This window comes from Ciconia boyciana, chromosome 8 (assembly GCF_034638445.1).
Source record: "Ciconia boyciana chromosome 8, ASM3463844v1, whole genome shotgun sequence".
Taxonomy (NCBI): Eukaryota; Metazoa; Chordata; class Aves; order Ciconiiformes; family Ciconiidae; genus Ciconia; species Ciconia boyciana.
In genome coordinates this window covers 42,696,818-42,720,264 of record NC_132941.1, presented here as the reverse complement: position 1 = coordinate 42,720,264, position 23,447 = coordinate 42,696,818, and the positions used below count along the sequence as shown (strand labels likewise).

Here is a 23,447-nt window from a genome sequence, read left to right as displayed (position 1 = left end):
GCTGACCACAACTACATATCGCTGCTAAATTTGTCTCCCCCAAAAGCAAGTTCTGCAAATACAGTTGTGCCTTTGAGTATGGCACAAAGCCACAGCATAGTCACTTTTAAACCAGAGGAAGAAGGGATCAGGGACATAAGAATGTAAGCTGACAATACTCTGATTCTAGACCAGTTAAACTGCCATCTGTTGTTATATATACATAGATATATACACTGTATAGCAAAATAAATACAGTTTTTTGCCATATATATCTTTTTTATATATGTACACATATATACATTTTTTCCTGATACTTGGGTTTTTTGTTTTTATTATTACTTTTGTTTTTATTATTAGTCTTGTATGAGTTAAAAATCAGTGAAGTGGTTTCGGAGACCATATTTGTTACTTCGGTATCAGCTCCTTAGATATTATTGAAGCATAACATCTCAGTATTGCTTGGTTACTAGAAGGCAGGCTTTAAACCCAACTTGCATTTGGCTCTGTTTTGACAATAGAAGTTAATCTTGTATGGTTTTTGTTAAAGCACTGTTGAAAAAATAACTTATTGAGCTATTTGCGGTGTTTTTTTAAAAGATGTTTAAGATTTCACATACAGTTTAACTGATCACAGATGAAACTGTAAATTAATACCTCATGAGTTTTACTGACTGCAGGGCATTGTTTGTAATTCAAAACTGCTTTGTTCCTACCCACTAGGAAAAGACCCTGTTCAAGCAAACAAATTAAAGAGTTCACCATGATATCAAACTATTTATTAAAACTGAAAACTCTAATTTTGAATTTAGTATTTCACTGTGACTTTTATAATAACCTATTTGGAACATATTTTTTAAGAGCCTAAATCTTTAAGGGTTGAAATAAAAGATATAAAATTGGTTTAATTGTTGGTCTTAATCCACCTTGGTCAAAATTTTGTACTCAAAAGAATTACATGACATACAAAAAGAGAAAACATTGCAAGTTGCTTCAGTTCAACTTGTTCTTTGATCAGATGCATTTCCATTCCTACTGACTTGTATATAGTCTTGATACAAATAACAGCTCTATAACAGAAAACTTGCAGGCAAGTTTCATGTATAAAGTTTAATTTTCTCACTACCACTGGTCATTCTTAGCTAGAGAGAGTCAGGATGAGTACATTTGTTTTCAGACTCCTTTTTTGTTTTCTCTAATCTCAGAAAGGATTTGGAGGGAGGCCTTGTTTTATACTTTTACTATTTTTACGGTATAATTAGTAAAAATTGCAAAGGGAAATAGTTTTACACAATTTGAGACATTCTTCATATGGTGAGATGTAAGTTAGGAGCTCCTGCTGGAAAAAGATAGGCTTTGTCCGTGAACACAGTCAAGCCCTTGCAGAGGTGTTCCCCTAGAGAGTAGCATATTCAAACTTCCATGGGAGTCACCCACCATCTTCTGTCAGGTAGAGACACTTTCTTTAAGCTCTCTACTCCTTAATGCTGTATGTGGATCATCCCACAAGACTACATGCACTACAGAAAATATACTTGAAATGTGTTTGAATTGGGTAGCATTGCTGTAAGGTGGCGAACATCACTGGCCAGCCTTTGGCATAAGGGCCAAAGGTCTTTTTGCAAGTGGTTCAGCCACACTAACATAAATGTAACACTCTGCCCAAGTCTTCCCAATAACAAAGCAGCTTGCCATGGTGACAAAGGCTACTTAAAACAGCTGAAATGGCTCATGCACCTCTGCTTGGTATTATGTAAGAACATAGTTATGGTCATGTTCAGTCAGTTCAAAGGCTCAATTACTAGTATTTGAGGCTGGAGGGAAGGACTGTGAAATATAGCAAGCATTACTGAATTTCTATATTTGTGTTGAATATTCTCCCAGCTTCTAACAAATAATGTTTAGGCAGTTTGTGAAATGGAGATGGTACGGGCTTTGGGGGAGTGGGGAGCGTTTTTTTTTCTGTCCAAATAAATTTTGCTAGATGTTTTGTCCATTAATTTATCCAGTAATTTCTTTAATCCAGTATGCTTCTGACATTCATGGTCTGCTAAGGAAGGAGTGCCATAGCTTCGCTGTACAATTTGTAGAAGTATATTCTTTTCCATCTTTGGAATCTGTCACTAGCTTGGTTCATTTATGCCCTTCATCTCTTGTATTATGAGATGATGTAAATAATCACAACCTATTCCACTGATGAATTTATAGATGTTGATTGTTTCTCTCCATAGTTGACCCTTCTAGACTGTGTCCTGGTCGTCTTCATTAATGTGAAAGCATTTTTATGACTTTGATTATGCCTGTTGCTCTTCTCTGTACCTGTTTCAGTCTTTCATGGTTTCCCTTTTTAAGGTGATGAGGACCAAAGCTGCTTATGGTGTTCATACTGTTGATTTTCACTTTGTCATGATGATGTTCTCCATTTTTATTAGGTGGAGCAGAGAACAATCATAACATTGAGATTTTTCAACCTCGCTCATCTTATACATGAGCAGCAGTATTCACGTCAGGGTCCTTTATTGTTTTAGGACTATTTTTACTTCATGCACACCCATACATCACTTAGTGTGAAGGCTTGACGTCCTCTTAAAAAATACGTTTTCTAAAATTGGTGTCTCATATCAACCTAAGGACATTCAGATTTGCCCATGGAAACACTCTCATTCTGGTCTTGTCTAGCTATTCAAAGTTGCTCTTTGAGCTATTTTTCTAGTCTTTGTGGGCTCTTGCATCATTCTCATCATGCTTAATACTGGAATGTCTACAGGTACTACAAAAAGATGTGTGGGGGTATTTTTAGTATTCTTATATGTGTTTTCCTTTTTCCCTCTCCCCAACAGGAGATTTAGGTACAGTTTTGAGGTGGGGTTTTTTTTGTATTATTTTTCTTTATTTGTGAAAGGGAAAGTTAAATAAATGCTTCTACCACTTGGAGAAGTGGTTGTGATTGCTTTGTGTTTCTGTGGAACTTCATTACAGTTGCCTGATTTCTCAAACAGTTGGGTATTCTTTAACTTCTGTGACCTTAATGTGAAAGATTATGTTTCAAACATCAAGTTGTTGACTTTTGTTTTCATCAAAACTTCACTGTGTGGTGAGCTCCTTTGCAATCTCCTTGTATGTTGGGTTCTCACCTGTGGGAGCTTTTGTGTTGTTATGTGTAGAAGATTAAAGGAATGTTCAACCTAGAGATAAGAAAACTGAGGAAATGTCATTCGGTTTTCTCCTGTACTCTAAATTATAGACACAGAGAGCTGGTATGAGCCTCAAGTCTATTGTATAGCACCAAGCTAAACATATATAGCTGGAATATCTAAAAGGTTGTCTAACTGCTCACAAAATGTGAGTGAAGGAGATTCTTCCTCCTCTATGTAGGGTGTCTCCTTAGATGTGGTTAGCTTTCTGTAATGTGGAGTCTAAATCTTAGTTAAGCTTATTTCTGCCTACCTGCAAGGATATGAAGAAATGTTTTATTTCTTTGTTAGAGTCATTATTCAGCTGTCCATCTTGTTTCTAGATGTTTCTTTTCTTGACTAAACTCAATTTCTTCAATCTTTTCTTACACATCATGTTTTAATACCTCTTATTTTACTTGCCTGCCAATTAATTCTCCAAACTGCTCTTTATCTCAAAGTAGGCTACCAAAATTGGGGGTCTTCATTACTATTGAGTAGAAAAGAGTACATTTTCCTTGCATCTAACATTTGTCATCCTTACTACTATATTCTAGAAAAATATATGCTATCCTGCTCCCACAACTCCCCCAGCTGCCGCAATGGAATTACGTTGCTGACTGGTTTTGACATTTTTGATCCTCTGTTACTTTCAGACACCTTCTGCCTGTCCCCAGTGACACTACTGCCTAATCCCAGTTACTTCCTGTTTGGTCCTTGTTCCTTAAATTTCTGTTTTATCAGTGCTAGTCCTCACTAGCTTTCACTTTAAAAGATTTTGAATCTTTTTTCTTAATTGTATTGGGAACATTGAGCAAAGTGATTTTTTTTTTTTTTTAAATCTGTTTAGGTTTTGCTAAGTTTAGGTGCCTGATTATCTAATAAATACTGACTGCAAAACAGAACAGGATAATCGCATCTGGACCAAGCCTAAGATGTAATTTGATTATATAGAAAATTATAGTTTTAGTTGATGCTTTTCAGTTGCTGGTGTAACAACTTACGAATACTTAGTTTTATTCCATATTTCCTGAGTTTGCTTATGAAAGTGTCATGTGAGAAAATGCCAGAGACATTTTTTAAGTTGAGATTTATTATGTCTACTTTTCCGTTTTTCCATACGAGGCTAGTTATCTTGTTGAAGAAGGTAATGCATGTTGATTTGTAAAGAAAATGTTGATATCCAATTAATGGTCACTGTGTGACAGTTAACTACCAGGTGCTTATGCACTAGTGTTTTGTTCCAGCAGCTTTCCAGACATAGAAATTAACCTTCGGTGGTCTATAGCTGCTGAGTTCACACATTTCCCAGTCAATAATGTATTTCTATACTTCATAAAGACAGATTAATTTTTTTTTTCCTAGTTTTTGCAGGGCTGAGGGTAAGAAGGTAAGTTTTGTCCTCCTTCATTCCAGCCTTCTTGGGAGGGGAGACATTCTTTCATGCACAACTCCTGTGACGAAATGCTGCTTTTTAGAAATACTGGTCAGCAAAAGAGCTGGTGTGATTCTGTGAAACTTAACAGCTGACCATAAGCTTCTTAATAATAGCATAAAGATTAACACAGGGTATCATTAAATGTGTCTTGTTAGTGTTGTAGTGGCAGGGTGTATACAGCCAGGGGAAGTCAAAATGACTGGTTTATCAGAGGGAGTCTCTCAATGTTGTCATATTTGGGTCAATTTGGATTTTTCCTTTCAATCTATGAGTTGTTGCTTTGCTGTGGAAGTAGCCTTTTAGTGCTGCTTGGAACATTGCTTTTTGAAATGATTTATTCAGTACTATTCCCTTGCAGCTTTTCTGTAACTTGTGATTTTAGGGTGGGGTTCCCCCCCCCCGGTTCATTGCTTATGCTACTTTTTTTCCCCCAAAAGGTGACCCTCTGAGATTGTGCCTGTGGAGTGAAGAGATGGACTGAATTGTCATAGGCTGTGGGATGAGTTATTTTTAGCTGTTGGCATTTCAGGCTGGAACACCTCATTCTGCTGTGCTTGTTAATGAGTCATCTGGAGAAAATGGCCTTCTTGCTTTCAGGGAGGGTCTGTAGCAAATAATAATAGGCTAATCTCTGCAGGAGATATTCTGTCAAGTAACTAAAGCTTCAACTAGAAAATATGTTGAAATGGAGACTTATCATCTCCCTGTAAGAATAAGCATGCATTCAGTATTATTATTATAGTGTTATAACATATATGAAAATCTCAAAAACTGGAAGACTGATGAAGAGCCTAGTAATGGTATAATAGTGAAGCATTTTCGAGAAAGAAGGTTAACTGAAGACAGTCACCTTTTACAGATAGAGAAGAATACATAGTTGCTTCCTAATTCAGAACATCGTTCACTTCCTGAAATCTGAATATGTTACCTAGATCTAGGAATCTTCTGGAAAGAGTCCTAACTAGGTAAGCTCTATGTAAGGCTTGCATCCTTGAGAGAACCCCAAATTCATCAACATTCAGTGTATTATTTTTAAGGAGTATCCAGCATCTTTGTTTTGTTCCCTACTGAAGAATATATTTTAAACGTTGGTTTGGTTTTTTTTTTTAAATTTCTGTGTGCAATTCATAGTCTTTACTTTAACTTCTTCCTTCAATGTTTGAAGGTTTTGTGCTGATACAACACAGTAGGCTTTGCTTTGCAGCTGAAAATATCACCACTCAAGTAAAAAAATTAATATAAGAGTAATTAATCAAAGTTGTTAATCTGGTTGCTTCATTTTTCTGTTATTGAAATTCCAGAATTCGGTAGTGCAAATGATTAATTTATAAAAAAAACCTATGCAAAGATTTAGGGAGAACTGTATGAAAGACAGGGGAAAGAAGACCCCCAAACCCTATTCTATAAAGGAAATGATTTGAAAAATAGCATCAGTGTCGAGTCTTTTTGTCACCTTTTGGTACTTCTAATGCCACTTACAATCTATATGTTTACTTTCTTTTGTTTACACATCTTGCTCTTATAAAGCATATTACAAGTCTGAAGACTGTAATGTTTTGGTGGCGAGAGGATGTTTCCTTTAGAGCTAATAATTTTTACTCTCCATTGATTATTTAGCCATTTGGGTTTGCTTTTTTCAATTATCAATGGAATATTGAGATAAAAGAGAACATTTTATCTCACTTCATTCAGGTAAATATTTTTGCATTATTAGCACCTCTTGACCCTTCAACCTGTACTCTTTTAACTCATCTTCTCATATTGCTGTGATCACTGTACAAAATGCTTTCAACTAATGAAGTTTAATGATTCTGATATTACCAGTGTGTGCTGCTCCTAAATAACCAACAGGGTTTAGACTGGGTTAGTCAAGATAAATATTTTACATTTTAGAAATTTAGCATATATCTTAATTGCAGACAATAGTGTTGTGGTCAGAACACTTAAGAAACCTATAAATAAGCTGGTGTAAGTATCAGAATGAACTTAATTTGCAGTAGCATGGAAGTTTGCATGGGAAAACATACCCTGTGTTTTAGCAGAAAGAATTTTCCTAAACATCAGGCTGCTGTGGCTAGGTGTGCTTCCAAATACTGATCCCATTTGTTTATGGCTAGTTTGAGTACACTATACTGACTCTCTAGATTGTCCCGTAATTGCCTCCCTAGTAGGCAATTTATGCATCTTCTCAGGTAGCAGTCTGTTCTATATATCCAGTCTTTGCATGTCATCCCACTGGCATAATTTCTCCTGCTTGTAGGAGAGCCAGTTCCTTTCCAAAATTGAAAGGAACATATTTCCATGTTATCCTTTCTGAACAGTTCTGGTTCCTTCTTTCTTAAATAACTTCCCCCCCCCCCGAGTATCCTAAGATGTTGATAATAAACAGTTGATTCCTTCTGTAGTTTCCAGTGACACCTAATGAAAATAAGGATGTGGACACATGATTACATACTTATCAAAAACTTACAAAAAGGAAATATATTTGGAAGTATGCATGCGTGCTTGTGGTAATAAATATTGCCAGTGTTTTTGAGCTACAGATATTCATGTTAGTCACCTACTGATAGTGGGTAATTTCTTAAGCGATATTCAAGACAGAGCTGCATTGAGAAACAGGGAGGTTAAAGAGAACTAAAAAAAAATCTTACTTGGTATTTACTGTTAGTTGTGCTCAAAGCAGGGTTTTCTGCACTCATTATTTGTTCATGAGGAAAATTATTATAGTTCACTGCATGTTAATAGGAGCTTAGAGTGGACGTATACTGTCTTCTTGGTCTACTTAAATATCCTCATGTATTTTTAATGTTTTCTTGGCTTAAATTTACTGACTGGTTACTGATTTAAAATAATTTAAAATAGCACAAGGGGTGAAGAAAAATAGATGTTTTAGCAGTGTAGTTGAATTGACATGAACCATTTATGTTATTGTAAAGAACAAAAAATTGATTTAGATTGTGGTTAACAACTGTCACCGTTGTTTTGGACTTTGTTAATAGAGAATATTATTCAGATAAAATGCTTCTTAATCTGAGTGATGTATGGAAACAATTAGTTTATAATTTGGTTTTGGAACAGCTCTGTCTGCAAAACTTTCTGATATTTTATCGACACTGAATTGGAACCTGAACTTTGCAACTTTGTTAACTTATTTTTTACTGTTTTACTGTTTTGGTGTATTTATAGATACAAGTACAAATTGTAAAGTTGCTGTAGTAAAATAATACTCTCTGCCAGGTATGAGTGCATACATTTTTTTTGTCAGTTCTTTACAGGCAGCTTAATATGATTTGCTCTACAGCTTTAGATAATCTAAATTGTAGCAAAGATAAGATCTAAGATCTCTTGATGACTGAATACTTTTAATAGAATATTTGCCAAGAATATTTTAATATTAAACTAAACAAATTTTCACTTTGAGCTGGAGTAAGTTGATGCTCGTGAAACAGTAGTTTCAATTAGCTTTCACTGAAGGTTTATTGACAGTGAACGCCTGTTGTCTACAGTGCCAAGTGGGAAGTGTCTATTGCAGTCTCATATGATTGTTACGTAATTAGGATTATGATCTCTAATTTGCTTTTAATTTTGTAAATCTAGTCTTATTTTCAAAACCAGTTGGTATTACTTGTTTCCCTGCATTTTTATTGTAGGACAGACAAAGCTATTGATGTTAAACGGATTAAGTAGTATACTACTTCCTAATATGAAAAACAACTTGCCCTTTCATTGATTAGTTAGCAAGGAAATTTGGACACTAATAATTTACTGGTAGGTCTCAGAAAGCATGTATTCTTCCCATACTACTTATGAGAAGCAAACAGAAAATGACACAGTTTTTTTGGAAGTAGTATTGTATACAAACTGCCAAATGTGTACTGGGAACATCAGGAGCAAGTGTAAATGTTTTTGTAATACTGCTGAGAAATAACAAAGGAAGTGACCTTGTTCCATAGTGCTCCAGAACATACTTTGGCACATCCAAGGATGAAGAAGGTAAATGCTACTTATTTTTCCCTGCCTGCAATGTCTTTTGACCCTTATTGGCTATGCATAAGGGTAGGGAGCTATTTCTGGCTATGGTGTTTTGCAACAAATACTATGGTGCAAATCCCTAGATGTGTCTGCAAAATTTTTGAGTTTTGGCTGATCATTTAGAAGATCTTCTTCCAAAAAAGACAGTAGAGGGGAAAGCGTAAACTTGTAGTGGATTACTGTACTGATGGAAATTCTCTAATAGTATTTCTGACTACCTATCCTCAGCTGAAACTTTTTAAAATGTTTTGATTAGAAATTTAATAGAGGGAGAGAAATTTTAGTCGTCTTGACCTATACTATACTAATCATATATAATACACATATTTTAAGGTTTGTGAAGGTACTTTGTGTGTATATAATTTGTGTATGTACTTGTAGTGTTTAGTGACAGTTAGAATCAGAAATGTAATCTTTTAATAATCTAGTGGTATAGTTTTTCTTTTCATTTTCCTACAGCATTTCAGAATATCAACAGTAAAACTTGCCTTGTGGCTGATGCTTCTGAGTGTAATCATGTACATTTTTGAGATAATGTAGAGGAGGAAGATATCCAGATAATCTGGAATAAGGGCGGCTTTTCAAGAACACTCGCATAAATTTGCCTGACTCTTTGCTGAGAAAAGGAAAAAAAAAAATTACTTTGAGAAATGTCTTTAAATCATGATCCTTAAGAGTTGATGTTTTAACCTTACATTTGAATGACTGTTACTTTTTCCATCTTGTTTCAATATGCCTAAATGCAAACACATGTGGAAAATGTTCTTTTGGCTTTTATCAAACTGACATTTAAGTGCATTTTTTTCAACCTCGCTAACATTTGTGGTAAAATATTTCAAAGCTATGAATCTTACAATTTGCCTATGCATTTTTTTTCTTCTTTCATATATTAACATTTGGTACTCATAATCCTAACCTGGTTGGAATTACTGGCTTTTTTTCATTTGCTGTTTGTTTGGATGAGGTGATTAGGAAAATACTTTATGTGAAATTCTAGTTTGCAACAGTAAATACTTCCATGAAGAGTCACTGTTTTCTGAACTTTAGTAAATAAAGGAGAAAAATATGATGATCTGCTATATTCAATGTAGCAATCATATTCCTAACACATTTAGCTTTCTGTTGTGTTATATGTCTGTGGTGCTAACCTGTCTCCAATACTTCCTTTTTAGCATGTTTCATTCTTCCCCTCTACTCCCCTACCCATTCCCAAGCTCTTTAATTCTGTGCCAAGCTAATAAGAAGAAGAACTAGCTCTGGGTAAAATCAGTCATTGCCAAGCAGCTGTTATACAGTTTTCTCATGTACCTCTGTGATTGTACCTAATTTCTAAAAGGCAGTATTTTTGCTCTTTCAGATCCAATTTTAAGTAAGAACAACCAATTATATCTTCATCTCAATCTTAATTAGTTATACGTCAAAGATTAGGGATGAAATAGTTCTTATAATTAACTATGCTTTCTAGGGTTTGAACTTTGAACACTGAGTTGTATAATTTAGATAGAGAAATAAGGTACGCTCTTTAGTGTTAACAATATGAATTACTTTTCTTTTTACCCACAGTATTTGTCCTAAAGTATTCTCCCTTTTACTTCTGTTTAAAAATAGTACCTTGTGGTTTAATTATAATGTTTGAATCTTGAGACTAGAGCTTTTTTCTTAAATCTGAATTAGATTTTACTTAGGATCAAATTATGAGAGCTTCATCTTGCCTGCTAACACTGACCAGGGAAGGCTGTCTTTCTACAACATGTGCCCCATCTGCCTGGCGGTGTGGCTGCCTGCATCGTTCTGGCATTGGCCCAGGCTGTGATGAAACTGAGAATGTGACAGACGACACGCTTGTCCAGATGTATGCATAACTACTTCTGCCATGCCCTGCAAAACAATCAGGATGCAGGTTTGGCATGATTTAGTTGTTTGTGTTGATTTATTCCTTCAGGGTATTCTTAAAAAATATAAATAATATTTGGTATTTTTTTGTAGTTTTACTGAGCTTTTAGTATTATTAAAATAGGTTGTATAATATGATGCTCACTCACATTTTTTTTTTCTTTAATTTATAGAGTGATTTCATAGGCTTTCTGACACAGGTTACTTAATTTGAAGATTTAAGTAGATTTTTAAAAATGCAATTAAAAGGATCAAACATCTAACTGTCAATGTATTAGTCTGTTCTCCTCACAGCTGAACATTTAAGCTATTGCCATGTCTTAATATGACTACTTCTTGCAACTAAAAATAAATATCTGGGGAAGGTGTCAGAATCACCATTAATTATGATTTTTAATTAAAATCTAATTAAAATTTATCCAGTAGCTTGAAAACATACCAAATCTTAGTCTACCTTTCTCTCTAGAGGGATCAGCAAAGGCTCCCTCCCCAGCCCCAACTTACCTCCAAAGAAAAAAGTTAGACTTATGTGCAACTTGCAACCCTTTATTGATTATTTAAGAGGTTTCCGTCTTGGTGTTTTTGAAGGTTTTTATAACACCAAACAAATGTACAATCCACTGGAAATATTGTATTATTAGTATACAAAATAAGCAGATTTTTGTCTTACATTCAGGCTGTCATTATCTGGCAAAAATTATTCTTTTCTCCTCTCTAGCTGTTTTTGGCAGCTGATTTTTTTGAAAGTGTAGCTCCCTGCTGATGTATGCTTTTGAGTACGTCTTAGGTAATAAGCAGATGTATCAAAAGATATCCAGGGCAACACACCCTGCTGAAAAACAAGAGATTACTTTTCTCTACTTCTTGCAGATAAGTAGCTTCTGACATATGCATCATATGTTTTTTCCTGGTGCTCTCTCTATAGAAGACATTTAAGTGTTGGTATTCTATGGCCATTTCACTCTTCAAAAAGAGTTTCTTTGTAGTCTAATATAAGTTGTGTCCAAAAACTTAACAGCATTACTTGAATTGCTTTAATTTTCCTTAGTGCAGCTCCATTGCCTTATGTTGTCTGCCTTCAGTTGTAGGGAATGCTTTATGTGCTTATTTTTGTTGTCAGTTTGGTTTTGAAACCATGTGAAACAAACATGAGTGTATTTGTTGCTGTATAACATAGAACAAGAAGATAGTCCCAGCTCAAAAAAGCCTCAGATTTTGTGTATAAAGCAAGTTATGAGAGATGGGTATTGATCCAGGAGAGGATTGCCAGTCATTAGGCTGGAGAATAGCCTCGGGAAATCACACAGCCTTGCTGATGACTTTTGTTAGATATTATGGTGAAAGATAGTCTGAAGGAAGATTTAAAGTAGGTTTGCTAATATTCCTAGAAAATTCTAGGAACTGGACAGTGGATGATATCATGGGTTAGTGAGAGAAAAGGTATTTTTGTTGACTGCTTTGTGCCCAGAGGCTGTTGTAAATCTGAATGTACCGAATGAAGGATGGTATGTTCAGTGCCATAATGCTTTGCAGGGCCTTGAAAATGTAGAGAAGTGGCTTCTGCTTGAAATGACTGAGGAGGGGCTAGAAGAGGGGTGTGGAGAGAGGTGAGCTGATCAGAGGGATAGCCGACACAGATGATCTTTGCAGCTGTCTGAAGGGATTAGATATTAAGATGAGTGCATTTATCTGTATAGTACAGGAAATCGTGCTTTTTAAGAGGTGTATGAGAAGGAATATTGTAAGGTTTAAACATAGTGTGGTAAGAAGACCCAGAGAAGTTGAATAGTGATGCTCAGGTTATAAATGGTTTGAGTGACAAACAGGGTGGTGAAATTGTCAGCAATGATACTTAATGGGGGGAAATTCTAACAGCTGTCTCCAGTTTGAGGTAATGGTGTGGCATATGTAAGAGGAGTCTGTGCCTTTTAAAAATAAGCCTCCACCTCCTGTAATGTAAGGAGGTGTATTTAAAAAAAAAAAGTGTAAAAAATTGTATTCTCATTCTTGTTTGTATTCTTTTATAAAATAGCTTCTTCCATTACCTTCTTAAACATTTTTTAATAGCCGTGAATTCTGTCAAAAGTGAAGCTACTAAAAAGGCTCACCTTTCAGTATCAAGTTCAATTAGGAGTCAATCCTTTTTTTAAAAGGGGAGGAAAAAAAAAGCAACTGACAGAAGTGCTATTGCCTTTAGTATAATTGGGCAAAACATTAACATAACCTCTTTGGTCAGTGCTAAAGTTGATCAGCAGTATCACAGCTGAAAACATATGCTGCTGCAAATGCAAACTTGTTTTTGTTAAAATATGCTGTAATGTGGTGAACAAATTCATGGTACCAAAAATAGGGGCCCCTCTATATGGTGCTGATTGTGGGATTTATTATTCTGTTATTTAAGGTAATGGTATGTTGCTAGGTCAGGAGAAGGGTCACAGTTCTCAGATATAGCGCAGCCTTAAGAAATACTCAAAGACCAACAATTGCAGAATGTGAAACAAAAATATTATTCAGACTTGCTCATAAGGTTCTAATTTTCTTGAGTTATCCTAAGTGTGATAACAGCTTCGTCCTGAAGCACACACAGAAGCTCTGTTTAGCATTCCCAGGCCTCAGAGCAGTTTCTACAGTTGAACTTCCTTCCTTAAAATGGAGAATTTTATAAAAGCAACTTCCATGTTTCTGAGGCATGCTAGAATGACAGTCTTCTCTTTGCAGGTCAGACATACAGCAGACAGTGACAAAGTCAGTGTTCCACGTTGCCTGTGCCATCTGCTGACATTTTGAAAAATGTCCATCTAACTGTTCATTTTCTTAAGATAAAAAGCTATTGGCATTCTTAATTTTGAGTTCATTCTTTATACAACTTGGTTATCAGGCTCTTGTGGATTAGAACAACACAACTGATATAATCCTTTTGAAGTGTCATGGAAAATGACCAGCAAAAATTACTTTTCTTGCATTTGTATGAACTCGTGTTCCATTTTCTATAAAAGACCTTTAGAGGTGTTGAGTTTACTATCTTAATTCGAAGAAAAGTAGTTAGGTCTTTTAATGTTCGGTCTGAAATAGTGAAAGGCAGTCGCCATTGTTTGTCTTATTCTATTAAGTAATTGTAAAATAATTTGTTCAGATTGCTTCTTAGATTACATAGCTGTCACCTTGAAATCTTCATAGTACAGACAGTATTTTAAGGCTGTTTCCAATTTTTTTCCCAAATTCAGATACCACCTTTTTTATTAATTCAAACTACAAGGTAAGTATTTAAATAGATACCCATCTAGATTTAGAGCTGCTAATGTAGGTGGTCAACTACAGTATGCTAAGTTTATAAGGTTTAACATGCAATTAAATAATACAGACATAGAAATGTTAGATGTCTTTAGGTAAAGGAATTAGAATATCAGTTGGCATGCTTGTAGATATACAAGAATATAAAAATAACCATGTGATTTGGGCAGTACACACTCAAATTGATTGAAAAGATAAAATGTCAATTAAGTTAAAGAAAAAATATTGCCACAATACTTAATTGGTTCATGATGGTTTGTATGTCTTTGAGAAGCAATTGTTAGGAGACCTGTTGTTTTTTGTTATTTTTTTCCCACTCTCAGCTACTTGCTATCATTTGAGATTTCAACTGCTTGACATAGAATTGGTGGATAATTAGTAGTGTGGATAACTGTGAAAATCATATGTAGTAGTTTAGTTCTTGGTTCTTTCTAATTGTCTGCCCATCGGTAGTTTGCTAGGGTGAGTAGCTCATTATTCAAACATTTTTAAATGGAAAGTACTGTAGACAGAAAAACGCTCTTATTAGTAACATGGTATTGAAAATCAAAACCTTTTAAACAAACAAGTTGTAATTTGACAAATCTATCCCCAAAGCCATTGTTCACATACTATAAGGAGATTGGGATTGTGAGAGGGAAAGGAAGGGTAAGGTTGGCAGATAGCGTTCATTTTTCACTGTGTCTGAAATAAAGATGTGTCAATGTTTTAGAAGATGCTAAAGGTGAATACAATAAAATATGTTGAAATGCATCTAACTGGGAAGCATCATTTGTTAACGGTAAACATCTAAAGTTAATAGACTTTAAGGGTAAATCTACGCTATTAATTAGGGTTGACCTGGAGGTCATTTTGGCACTCAAAGGTGCAAACAAATTTTACAGTAAACATTTTAACTTGCCTGGAGGAGTACTTCCTTCTGAGTCTAATGTCTTCGGAGGTTGTTAATCCTGCTGTTTAATCGACTAATTTTGAAGTGTACTTAGAACTTAAAGGCATGATACAGTATTTGTGCACAGCTTCCCTGCACTCCCCACAACTTGCTTGTTCTAGTGTCCTTTTCTGTGACACTTTTACTTCCCTTTTCTACAGCTGGTTCTTAAGCTGTGGTGTGCTCTGATCAGAGAGGAAAATGTACCCTGGACAAGGAAGAGTGTCTTGTAGAACTCTATCTGGGTCTTAACCCTAAAGTTTGATCTGAAATATGAGGGTAGATATTTCTGTTAAAAATTTAAATATTTGTTTCAATGTTCAAACCTAATAATATGTTACTGAATGTTACCAGAGAATGCTATGTTTTCATAGTAGTATGACTTGAAGGATTTGAAAGCTCATCTGGAGACACTTGGCTTTTCTGTTTTCAGATTTTCTCACATACTAATAGATTGGTTCATAAAAGTGCTTCACCTGTCAAAATGTACTATTTCATATGAAAACTTAAAACATAGCACCATTGCTTGGGTCAAGTTAATTTTGAAATAGACACCACATCTCCTCAATCTTCTCACTTAATTTTACATTCTGTTTCTAGCTTTAATGAAGTGGAATAAGTATCTGAATATCTTCATTTATGTAATTTTTCTTGAAGCATATATTTTATCAATCTCACAGTTCATTGCAATCCAGTTTATGCTTCAGATAATGGGGTTTTTTCAGTTATTTACTCCACTTGCAACTTTAAGGTAAACGATTCAAGTTGATGTTACACTTCGCTTTGTAATTTGAACAAAATCTAAATAGATATTTCCAGCTTGCACCGTATGTAACAGCTAATGTATATGAAGTTCTTGTTTTCAAACAACACCATGTCATCTACTTCAATCTTCATGTCATTTTTTTAAAACAAACAAACAAAAATTGTAGAGTTTAACTTTTTTCTTTTCCGCTTTTTTTTTTTAACAGATTTGAAGAACTTGTGAAAAAGTTCAAAGTAGAATATCATGCTGGTGGTTCTACTCAAAATTCCGTTAAAGTGGCCCAGGTTTGTTCTTCCTTACAAAAGAATTACTGATAATTTGAAGTGTTGAATCAGCTTAATGCCCTGTATTGTCTATGTTCATCCTGAGCACTACTGAGTGGGTGCTTGTGATTCTGTTGCTCAAAGTATGCTTGTGTTTATTCACATGATTTATTTTGAAGTTGTGCTCTTTATTCTTTTCACACATTTTCTGTTAAGGTTATAGTTACAACTACAATGTACCTAAGAGTGGAAGGGAGGATTTTAAGGAAGATCGAGCCAGGCTCTTGTCAAAGGTGTATAGTGGAAAGATAAGAGGCAAAGGCAAGGCCCCTAGCTGCAGTTAGGAATCCTCCAATGAGGAGAGAAAAGTCACAATGAGAATGGATAAACAGAGAAGTTGTTGAATCTCTGTGCTTGGAGATTTTCATAACTTACCAGGATGAGTTCTTGGGCAACCAGATCTAAATTTGAGGCTGACCCTGCTTTGAGTGGCAGGTTGGACTAGAGACCTGCAGAGGTCCCTTCTAGCCTACATTGTTCTGTGATTCTAACCACATTTATCTTGTAAGAACTTGAAAGTTTGTCCATAAAAGATTGAAATGTAGAACTTTTTTTTTTTTTTTAATACAAGGATAACTTTTCTGGCTATGGGTATGATGAAGAACAGTAATGATGAGTTGGGTTTCAGGTATATTAGCTTTTCTATGAGTAAAGTATGCCTTTTGTCACAATAATCCTAAACATATACCTGTGTGTATATTTTTAGATTGTGATAGATGTACAAATCCTATAAATAAAAATATACAAACTGTATTTATAACCTTTTTGTTAATGATCCTGTCTTATTAACTTCCAGACTTCCTATATAATGAAAACTTACTACCAGATAGCATTAAATGCACATTTGGAAGAAATTAAGTTATAATTTAACAAAGGTTGCCCCTGCCAATAAAAAGGAAAAATTCATTAAAGTAATAATCGCTGCTCCTTTGTACAAAATAGTTGCTGCTTCTTTACTAAGGTTTTCATTTTCTGAAACCCCAAATGTCTTGAAAATATTTGTGATAAAAATATTTCACACAAAGAGAAATCTAAGTTGCATGTGTTTTACTGCATATGGCATTATAATTCTGAAAGGGTTATATTTTTTTACATACAGACAGCTTTCAGAGCTTTTTGTGTTGTTTTTTTTTTTTTTTTGCTATGTGGTCAAGCCAGTTTTTTGCTTCTGATACTTAAAAAAACAACAAAAAAACCCCACCCAAAAACTCTTAATCAGGAGAGCTCAAGTTATTGGATTCATTCTGTCAGTATGACTGTTGCTTGACCTGTGGGTATGGTGTAGAGGTAGAATACTGTTGATCTCTTCCATGACAGCTGATTAGAGGCCAGCTTTTTGGAGGGAGTTCTGCAACTGCTTATTACTTCAGAAGCATGAAATTCTGCTTCCGTTCCTACATCTAGATTGAGGAGGTTTAGAAGCAAATGCATATGGTAGACTCAGAATTTCTCAACTTTGAAGTGTTCAAAGAGCCCAGGATTTTATTTCCATCTCTCCTTCTCTGACCTCTTTGACATCAGCTAATTTATTAGTAAACTATTTCTCATACTTAACTGCCTCTTAATCTATCAGTCCAGGTGTTTTTCAATAATTATATGATGAAGTACACAGAACCTATATAGAGTCAATGAAAAAGATGAAATTTAAATCAATGAAATTTAGGGGTTTCTATGTCAATGCTGCTTTCTTATAGTGATCGGGTTTTGAACTTTTCCCTTTACCTTGGCTCTGAGTTGAGAGCCTCATTCAGCTCCAGTTGCCATCTGGAATTGTATTTGTCTCCAGAAGGGTTGTCATCTCCTAGTTTTTGTTTCAAATAAGATTGAAACTTCAAACAGTTGTGCATGAATAACATAACATCACTAAGAAGCTTTAAAAAAAGGGATGGGAAAGTGAGAGAGAGAGAGAAAAGAGAAATCTGGAAATCTTGAAAGAAGCTGTTATTCTGTAAGCTTTAGCAGAAGAAAAAAAATGTGACGTTAGAAAAAAAATAGTTTAAATGTAAACCAAAAAATAAACTAGAAATTCTGGAAGAATTTTTGCAGCAATATTCACTGGCATATTGGAGAGAATAAGTGTGTAAGTAGTCTTAGATCTGAGTAACTTAAATAAATATTTATTTGTTGAAAGTAACAGGAGAAAGCAAAGACTGATTCAGGAAGCCTGACTGGTGTTTGAGAAATAAAGGACCAATAAATAATTTCAGAGCTCTGAGGTGGTCACACTCTAAGTGAATGTGGATTCTCTGCAAGAAGACGTGTGGGAAGAAATCCTAAGAATACAGCTCTTACTAATTTCTCAACTTGTGTTACTTTATGGGAAAAGCTTGAAACAGTATGCTAAAAACTGAGAGATATAAACGAAAAAAAGTTTGTTTCAACTTTTTAAAAGTTGGTGAGAAACAAAGGCATGTTAAAGAAAAGCATCCTTGGAAGCCTGACTACAATGGAACACAACTGTCTGAGTAGAATGTCTGGAAATGACCAAATGGCCTCTGAACTCTGGCAATTGCTTTTTTAAAAGTTCATTTCTGAGAGGGAAGAGTGTATCATTAAGGAATGCAGTAGGAAAATTGGAGAGCAATTAATAAAATTATTGGAATTTAAAAAAAAGAAGAATTTAAGAAGCAACTCATAAATCAGGTCATTGAATTGTTTGTTTCAAATAGTCTGCTGCTTTAAGGGCCAGAAAAGCAGCACTATGTTTAAACAAAAATACCCAAAGGCAAAATGGGTGGGGAAACTTACAGTATACCATGTGTTTAAAAAGGAAAAACAAAACTGTCATATGCTTGCTAACATGGTGTATGATGATCACCACTTCTGTTATACATGCTCATATATTTTCAATATTTCTTTCCTATCTGTAAAGATAGAGAGATCTACTCAAGAAAGACACTATCTCTGTTCCTGAAAAGGAGAGGCCAAATTCTTTTTTAAAAAAAAAAAAAAGAGAAAGGGGGGCGGGGGGGAAGTCTTAGAAATACTGCATTTATCATGTGTGAGAAATTTGAGATGGTAATCACAGAAAGAGGCAATAGGAAGAAGCTCTGAATTATGAAGAATACTGGGAAGAAAATGAAGCTTAAATGATGGGGTTTGGAGCTAAAATTTAAAGCAGCATCAGCTATAATGGAAATGAAGATTTTAGAAGTTTACAAAGAATTAACCAGAATTGCAGTCAAGCTGTGAAAAGTAGGATTAGAGTTCTGGTTTTTCTTTCCTAACATGTTAACAGAAAGGAAAGATCTGAAGTGCAGCCTTGAAAGAAAAATTTGGCAGGTAAGGTACTAAGGGGAATCTTGGTATTTTTTCAATATTGTCTTGCAGCAGAGCAAAAGTAGTGTGTGGCACGCTGCAGGAGTGAGCGGTGGTTGGAGAGCATTGTGAGAATCAAAGCTGAAAGTTGACTGCCCAAAGTGGGCATTATGTGGACAGGGTATCTCAGCAGGGTCAGAAAAAGAAAAAGGTCTGGATTTACCAGGGACAACAAAAAGGATTGTTTTGAAGAAATGCTTCTAATGTACGATGGAGAAGACAGATTTTTGCAAAATGAAATGCAGAAGCGGAGTCAAAACATACATTAGAGGGAAAGCTCTGTAAAAGGAAAGGAAGGAGCAAATGAAAAATTATTCTGTTGCAAAAGAAATAAAAAAGCTTGGATTAAAAATTGAGAGGATGGAAGATAAATGATAAAGGGGCAGAAACCTGGAAATATCACTCTCTTACTTTTCAAAAGTGTATTATATAAATGTTTTTATAAGTACAATAATGTTTTTTAAAAATACCTGAAAATGGTGAAAGGGAGTACCAAGAGCAATATGAAAGTAATAAAGAGCGGTACTGAAGCCATTGAGATAGGATGTTTATGTTCAAGTTCTCTGGGATATTAAAGTTATTTGAACATATACTGATCTTGAAAAGAGTAAGGAAGTAAAAATTATTTTGGTTTGACCTAACTCATGTATGAAGTGGGGGGGAGGGAATTGATTGATGTATTCCAGAAATGACAAAATAAATGAGATTACAGTTTAGTCATTCCTTAATGAGTTTAAATTAACAACAAATTATGTCTTGGGAATACTAATTCATGTTAGGAGAGGAATGGTGACAGAAAAGTGAAGAAAATGGAGACACAAAAGTGTCTGAGGGAAAAGACAAAACTGTTTGAGAGGATAGGAAATAAGTAATCTGGAAAGAGAAAAAACAGTATAAAAATCCCAGTGTTGCTCTGATTCTGTGTCCCTCACTGTCCCATCCTTGTTTCTTCCTTACAAATCTGCTTTTCCATGTCCACTCTCATCTTTCTTGGGTGTAAATTTGTTCACCTGGAAGAGAAAAGATGGCTGACTAGAACAGATTGAGTACTTCTAAGGCCTTAACAAAAAGTCTTATTGAAATATATTTATTTTAATTTAAGACTTTAGTACTGAGTGGAAAAATAGAGATGGACCATAAAGAATGGGGAGAGAGGAAGAAGAATAATGATAGAGGGTTTTCCTGAGTGCAGTACAATATAGAAACCAGTTGGAATCCAGATTATCAGTAAAAGTGCAGGTAAGGCACTTCTAGAGGTGCTATGTTACTATTAGACACAGTTGTTGCGATTTTTTTTTTTTTCTCTTAAACCACCAGTAGGGAGTGTTAATAACTTCAAACTTTGGATCAAGCTGTAATTAATCAGGCATCAATCACTGAAAATTGTGTGATAGTACTTTGGAAAATGAGGACTAGAGATGATGAACTGAATTGCAATCATTTAGTTTCTGGAATAGAAACTAAAGTTTAACTTTCCTGTTTGCTTTAGTGATCTTGGCATTGGGATTATCCTTTTATGCTAATTCTTAATTTTGCTTTGTGTTTAAAGTTTAAGTTATGATGCATGCTTAAGAACAGGGAGGAGAGTGGGGGTATCAAATTGAAACTGCAGTGTGCTGCTCTGACCTTTACTTGTCTCATTAAATTTTGGCTTTATATCTAATAGGATATGTGACATCTTGCTTTAATCTGAGCTCTTGCAATCCCTCCAAATGATTGGATCCATTATATTAAATCTATAAAATATGCATACGTGTAACTGCATGCAGTTCATAAATAACGTATTGTTTTAGAGTTCTGCCAACAAACTAAATTCAGATTTGTGAAGACAGTATTTCACTACTTCTCAGCTTCCTTCTGTAATTTTAATTAAGACTGTGCCTGTCTAGCAACAGACATTGATTTGGAAGGAAAAAATAATCTAAACCTTTTAATAGGGCTTGGGACTTTAAAGTATCAAAAATGGATAGCTTGTAGACAGGGCAAGTATTGCTGACCAGGCCATATTTGCATGATTTTTATCAGTGTTTATTTTGACTTTAGAGTGCTGAGGTTAGAACTGCAAGAAGTAGTCTTTGAAGTTTTATCTTTCTAAATCAAGTGCTGGATTTCAAGTCTAACTTGATAGAATTTTATAACTTGGATTTTAAACAACACAACCTTGGCAACAAACAGCACATTTTCGCTCTTGTTTTTCTGGAAGTGCGTATAAAGAATGCCACATTTTTCATCCTCAGAATGAGTACTCTTGGTTTATGCTCGATTTCTTAATAGCTTATTTTCATTCTAACGATTCTGCTATTGCTGTGGATCTAATTTAGCAGCTAGAGACAGCTATATTCTATCGTTTATTCATCCTCAGAAGAATTGTGAAATACTCATTACACAAGTTTTATCACCAGTGATGCCATGTGAACTTGGAAGAACATTTCAAGTTGAATTTGTAGGACTGGCAGGTAAGGGAAAACATAAGTTACAATTCCCGGGAAGCTTTCATATAGATACTCTTGGGACTTCATAATAATGTTTTTATAATACACACCTCAAAATCATAATGACTCCCCATTTTTTTCCACACTACCTCTCGCTATCTAATAATAAGCTTTTGGTTTTTTGTGGTTCTGCAACATTTTTGCAAAAAGCCTACATACTGTTGTTAGATACTTTAAAGAAGCTTGGTTTTAAACTAGAGTATGTGTCTGTTTAGTCTTAATAATGTGTTGATAGGAATGACTTTTAAATGAGGGATAACACTAAGAATAATACGATGCTAAATTATGTTGAGCATTTGTGTCCCACTGTCTTCTGTATGTCAGGGAAGTATGACACTTTCCCAGTATCAGCCTATATTTCGAGGGCTTGTAACTTCATCCCAGTTTTTATTCTTCCATGATGATGAACTTGATCTGTTAATCTAAAGTGATTGTGCTTTTTAGCATTCTAATAAACTGACAAGTTTGATAATTTAATTTTGAAAAATGAACAGATTCATGCTTGTTTATAAAAAGCAATATGTGCTGAAGTCTTAGATGTCTTTTAAGTTTTTACTATTTGTTGTGTGAGTAATTAGGCAAACCTTGGCTTTATATTAAACATATGTGTGTACTGGGTCATGTCATGCTTAATCCAAAAATAGTCTGTAAAATTACAAATTTATCTATGAAAAATACTTGCAGGCAGAACTGCATTTTTTAAAGAATATAAGCTGTAATCTTGTAAACATATAACTAGCTCATTGCGACTGGTTCCATGCTTTTAAAATTAGATTTGTATGTATTTGCAAAGTAGTACCCTTGGCTAAACATTACTTTTGTGCTTTTGTACTATTGTATGTAGTCTACAAAGTCCATCACACATTAGCTCTTCAGTGTTCAGTCATTTAGTGATTTCCCCCTCACTTTCTTATCGTTCTATGTAAATGGACATATAACTGTGTTGAATTTAATCTTTTCCTCACTTATGAAAATTTCTGGATTACTTCTATACACTTGATTAGACTGAGGCATAGTGGGAAGAAAGATTTGGCTCGGGTGCAGGCCTCAAAATGTATTGAATACGCATAACTAAGAGGTAATGGAAAAGTTATCAGGGAGGTCACCCCACGCATGCTCTCAATTTTTTGATGTTCATGCAACTTTGCAGGACTTATTGTTTTATGGAATCCTTCATGCCATCAACTAGAAGTATTCTCTGTTCTGCTTATTGTGCGCTTAAATTAATTTATGCTACAAATACCTTTCTCCAAAAACTGTTTCTGGAATAGTGCTCTCAGAAAGTGCAAGTCCCCTGAACGACTTTTTCCTATTACTTAGTGAAGCAGAGAACATTTAGCTCTGTATCTTTCTGTTGACCAAAAGGAAATAGGTGATTTTTTTTTTCTGAGAGAGAGAGGCTCTGTCCTTTCTGAACCATTTGGGTCAGAGTCTTAAATTCCTCAGAGCTAGTTTTGGCCTTATGCTTGATACTCCTTAAGCAGCTTCATTACATCCCCCTACTCAGATGGGCTTGGTGGCCCCAGCAAACATATGTTTCCAATATTTTCAATAGTTCAGTCCAGCTTTCAAGAAAAAGTGTGGAAAAAGCTCTCTAAACCATTTTCTGTTTTGTATGGTTTAGTAAACTTAGGGGTATAGCCTCACCTTCTCTGCCAGAAAACAATCCCAAGGCATGTGTTTTCTTCTATGCCAGCTCCTGCATGTTTCTGCCATGCCGTGCCTGTGTAACATTCCACCAGTGTGGTCTCCTGTCAGTGACAATGCCAGCACCCTGTGCTGTCCTGCAAGTGCACATACCTGCTTCTCAA

At 35.0% G+C, this 23,447-nt stretch overlaps 1 protein-coding gene across 6 annotated transcripts in view; it reads left to right on the top strand.

Moving 5' to 3' along the window:
- The window catches only part of ADK (adenosine kinase), a 299,664-nt gene that overhangs the window by 67,029 nt on the left and 209,188 nt on the right, over nucleotides 1–23,447 (top strand). For all 6 annotated transcript variants that reach the window (XM_072869325.1, XM_072869324.1, XM_072869328.1 and 3 more), the window contains one exon: nucleotides 15,709–15,787. In XM_072869325.1, the coding sequence (XP_072725426.1) occupies nucleotides 15,709–15,787 (79 nt within the window). The remainder of the gene's footprint in view (nucleotides 1–15,708; nucleotides 15,788–23,447) is intronic.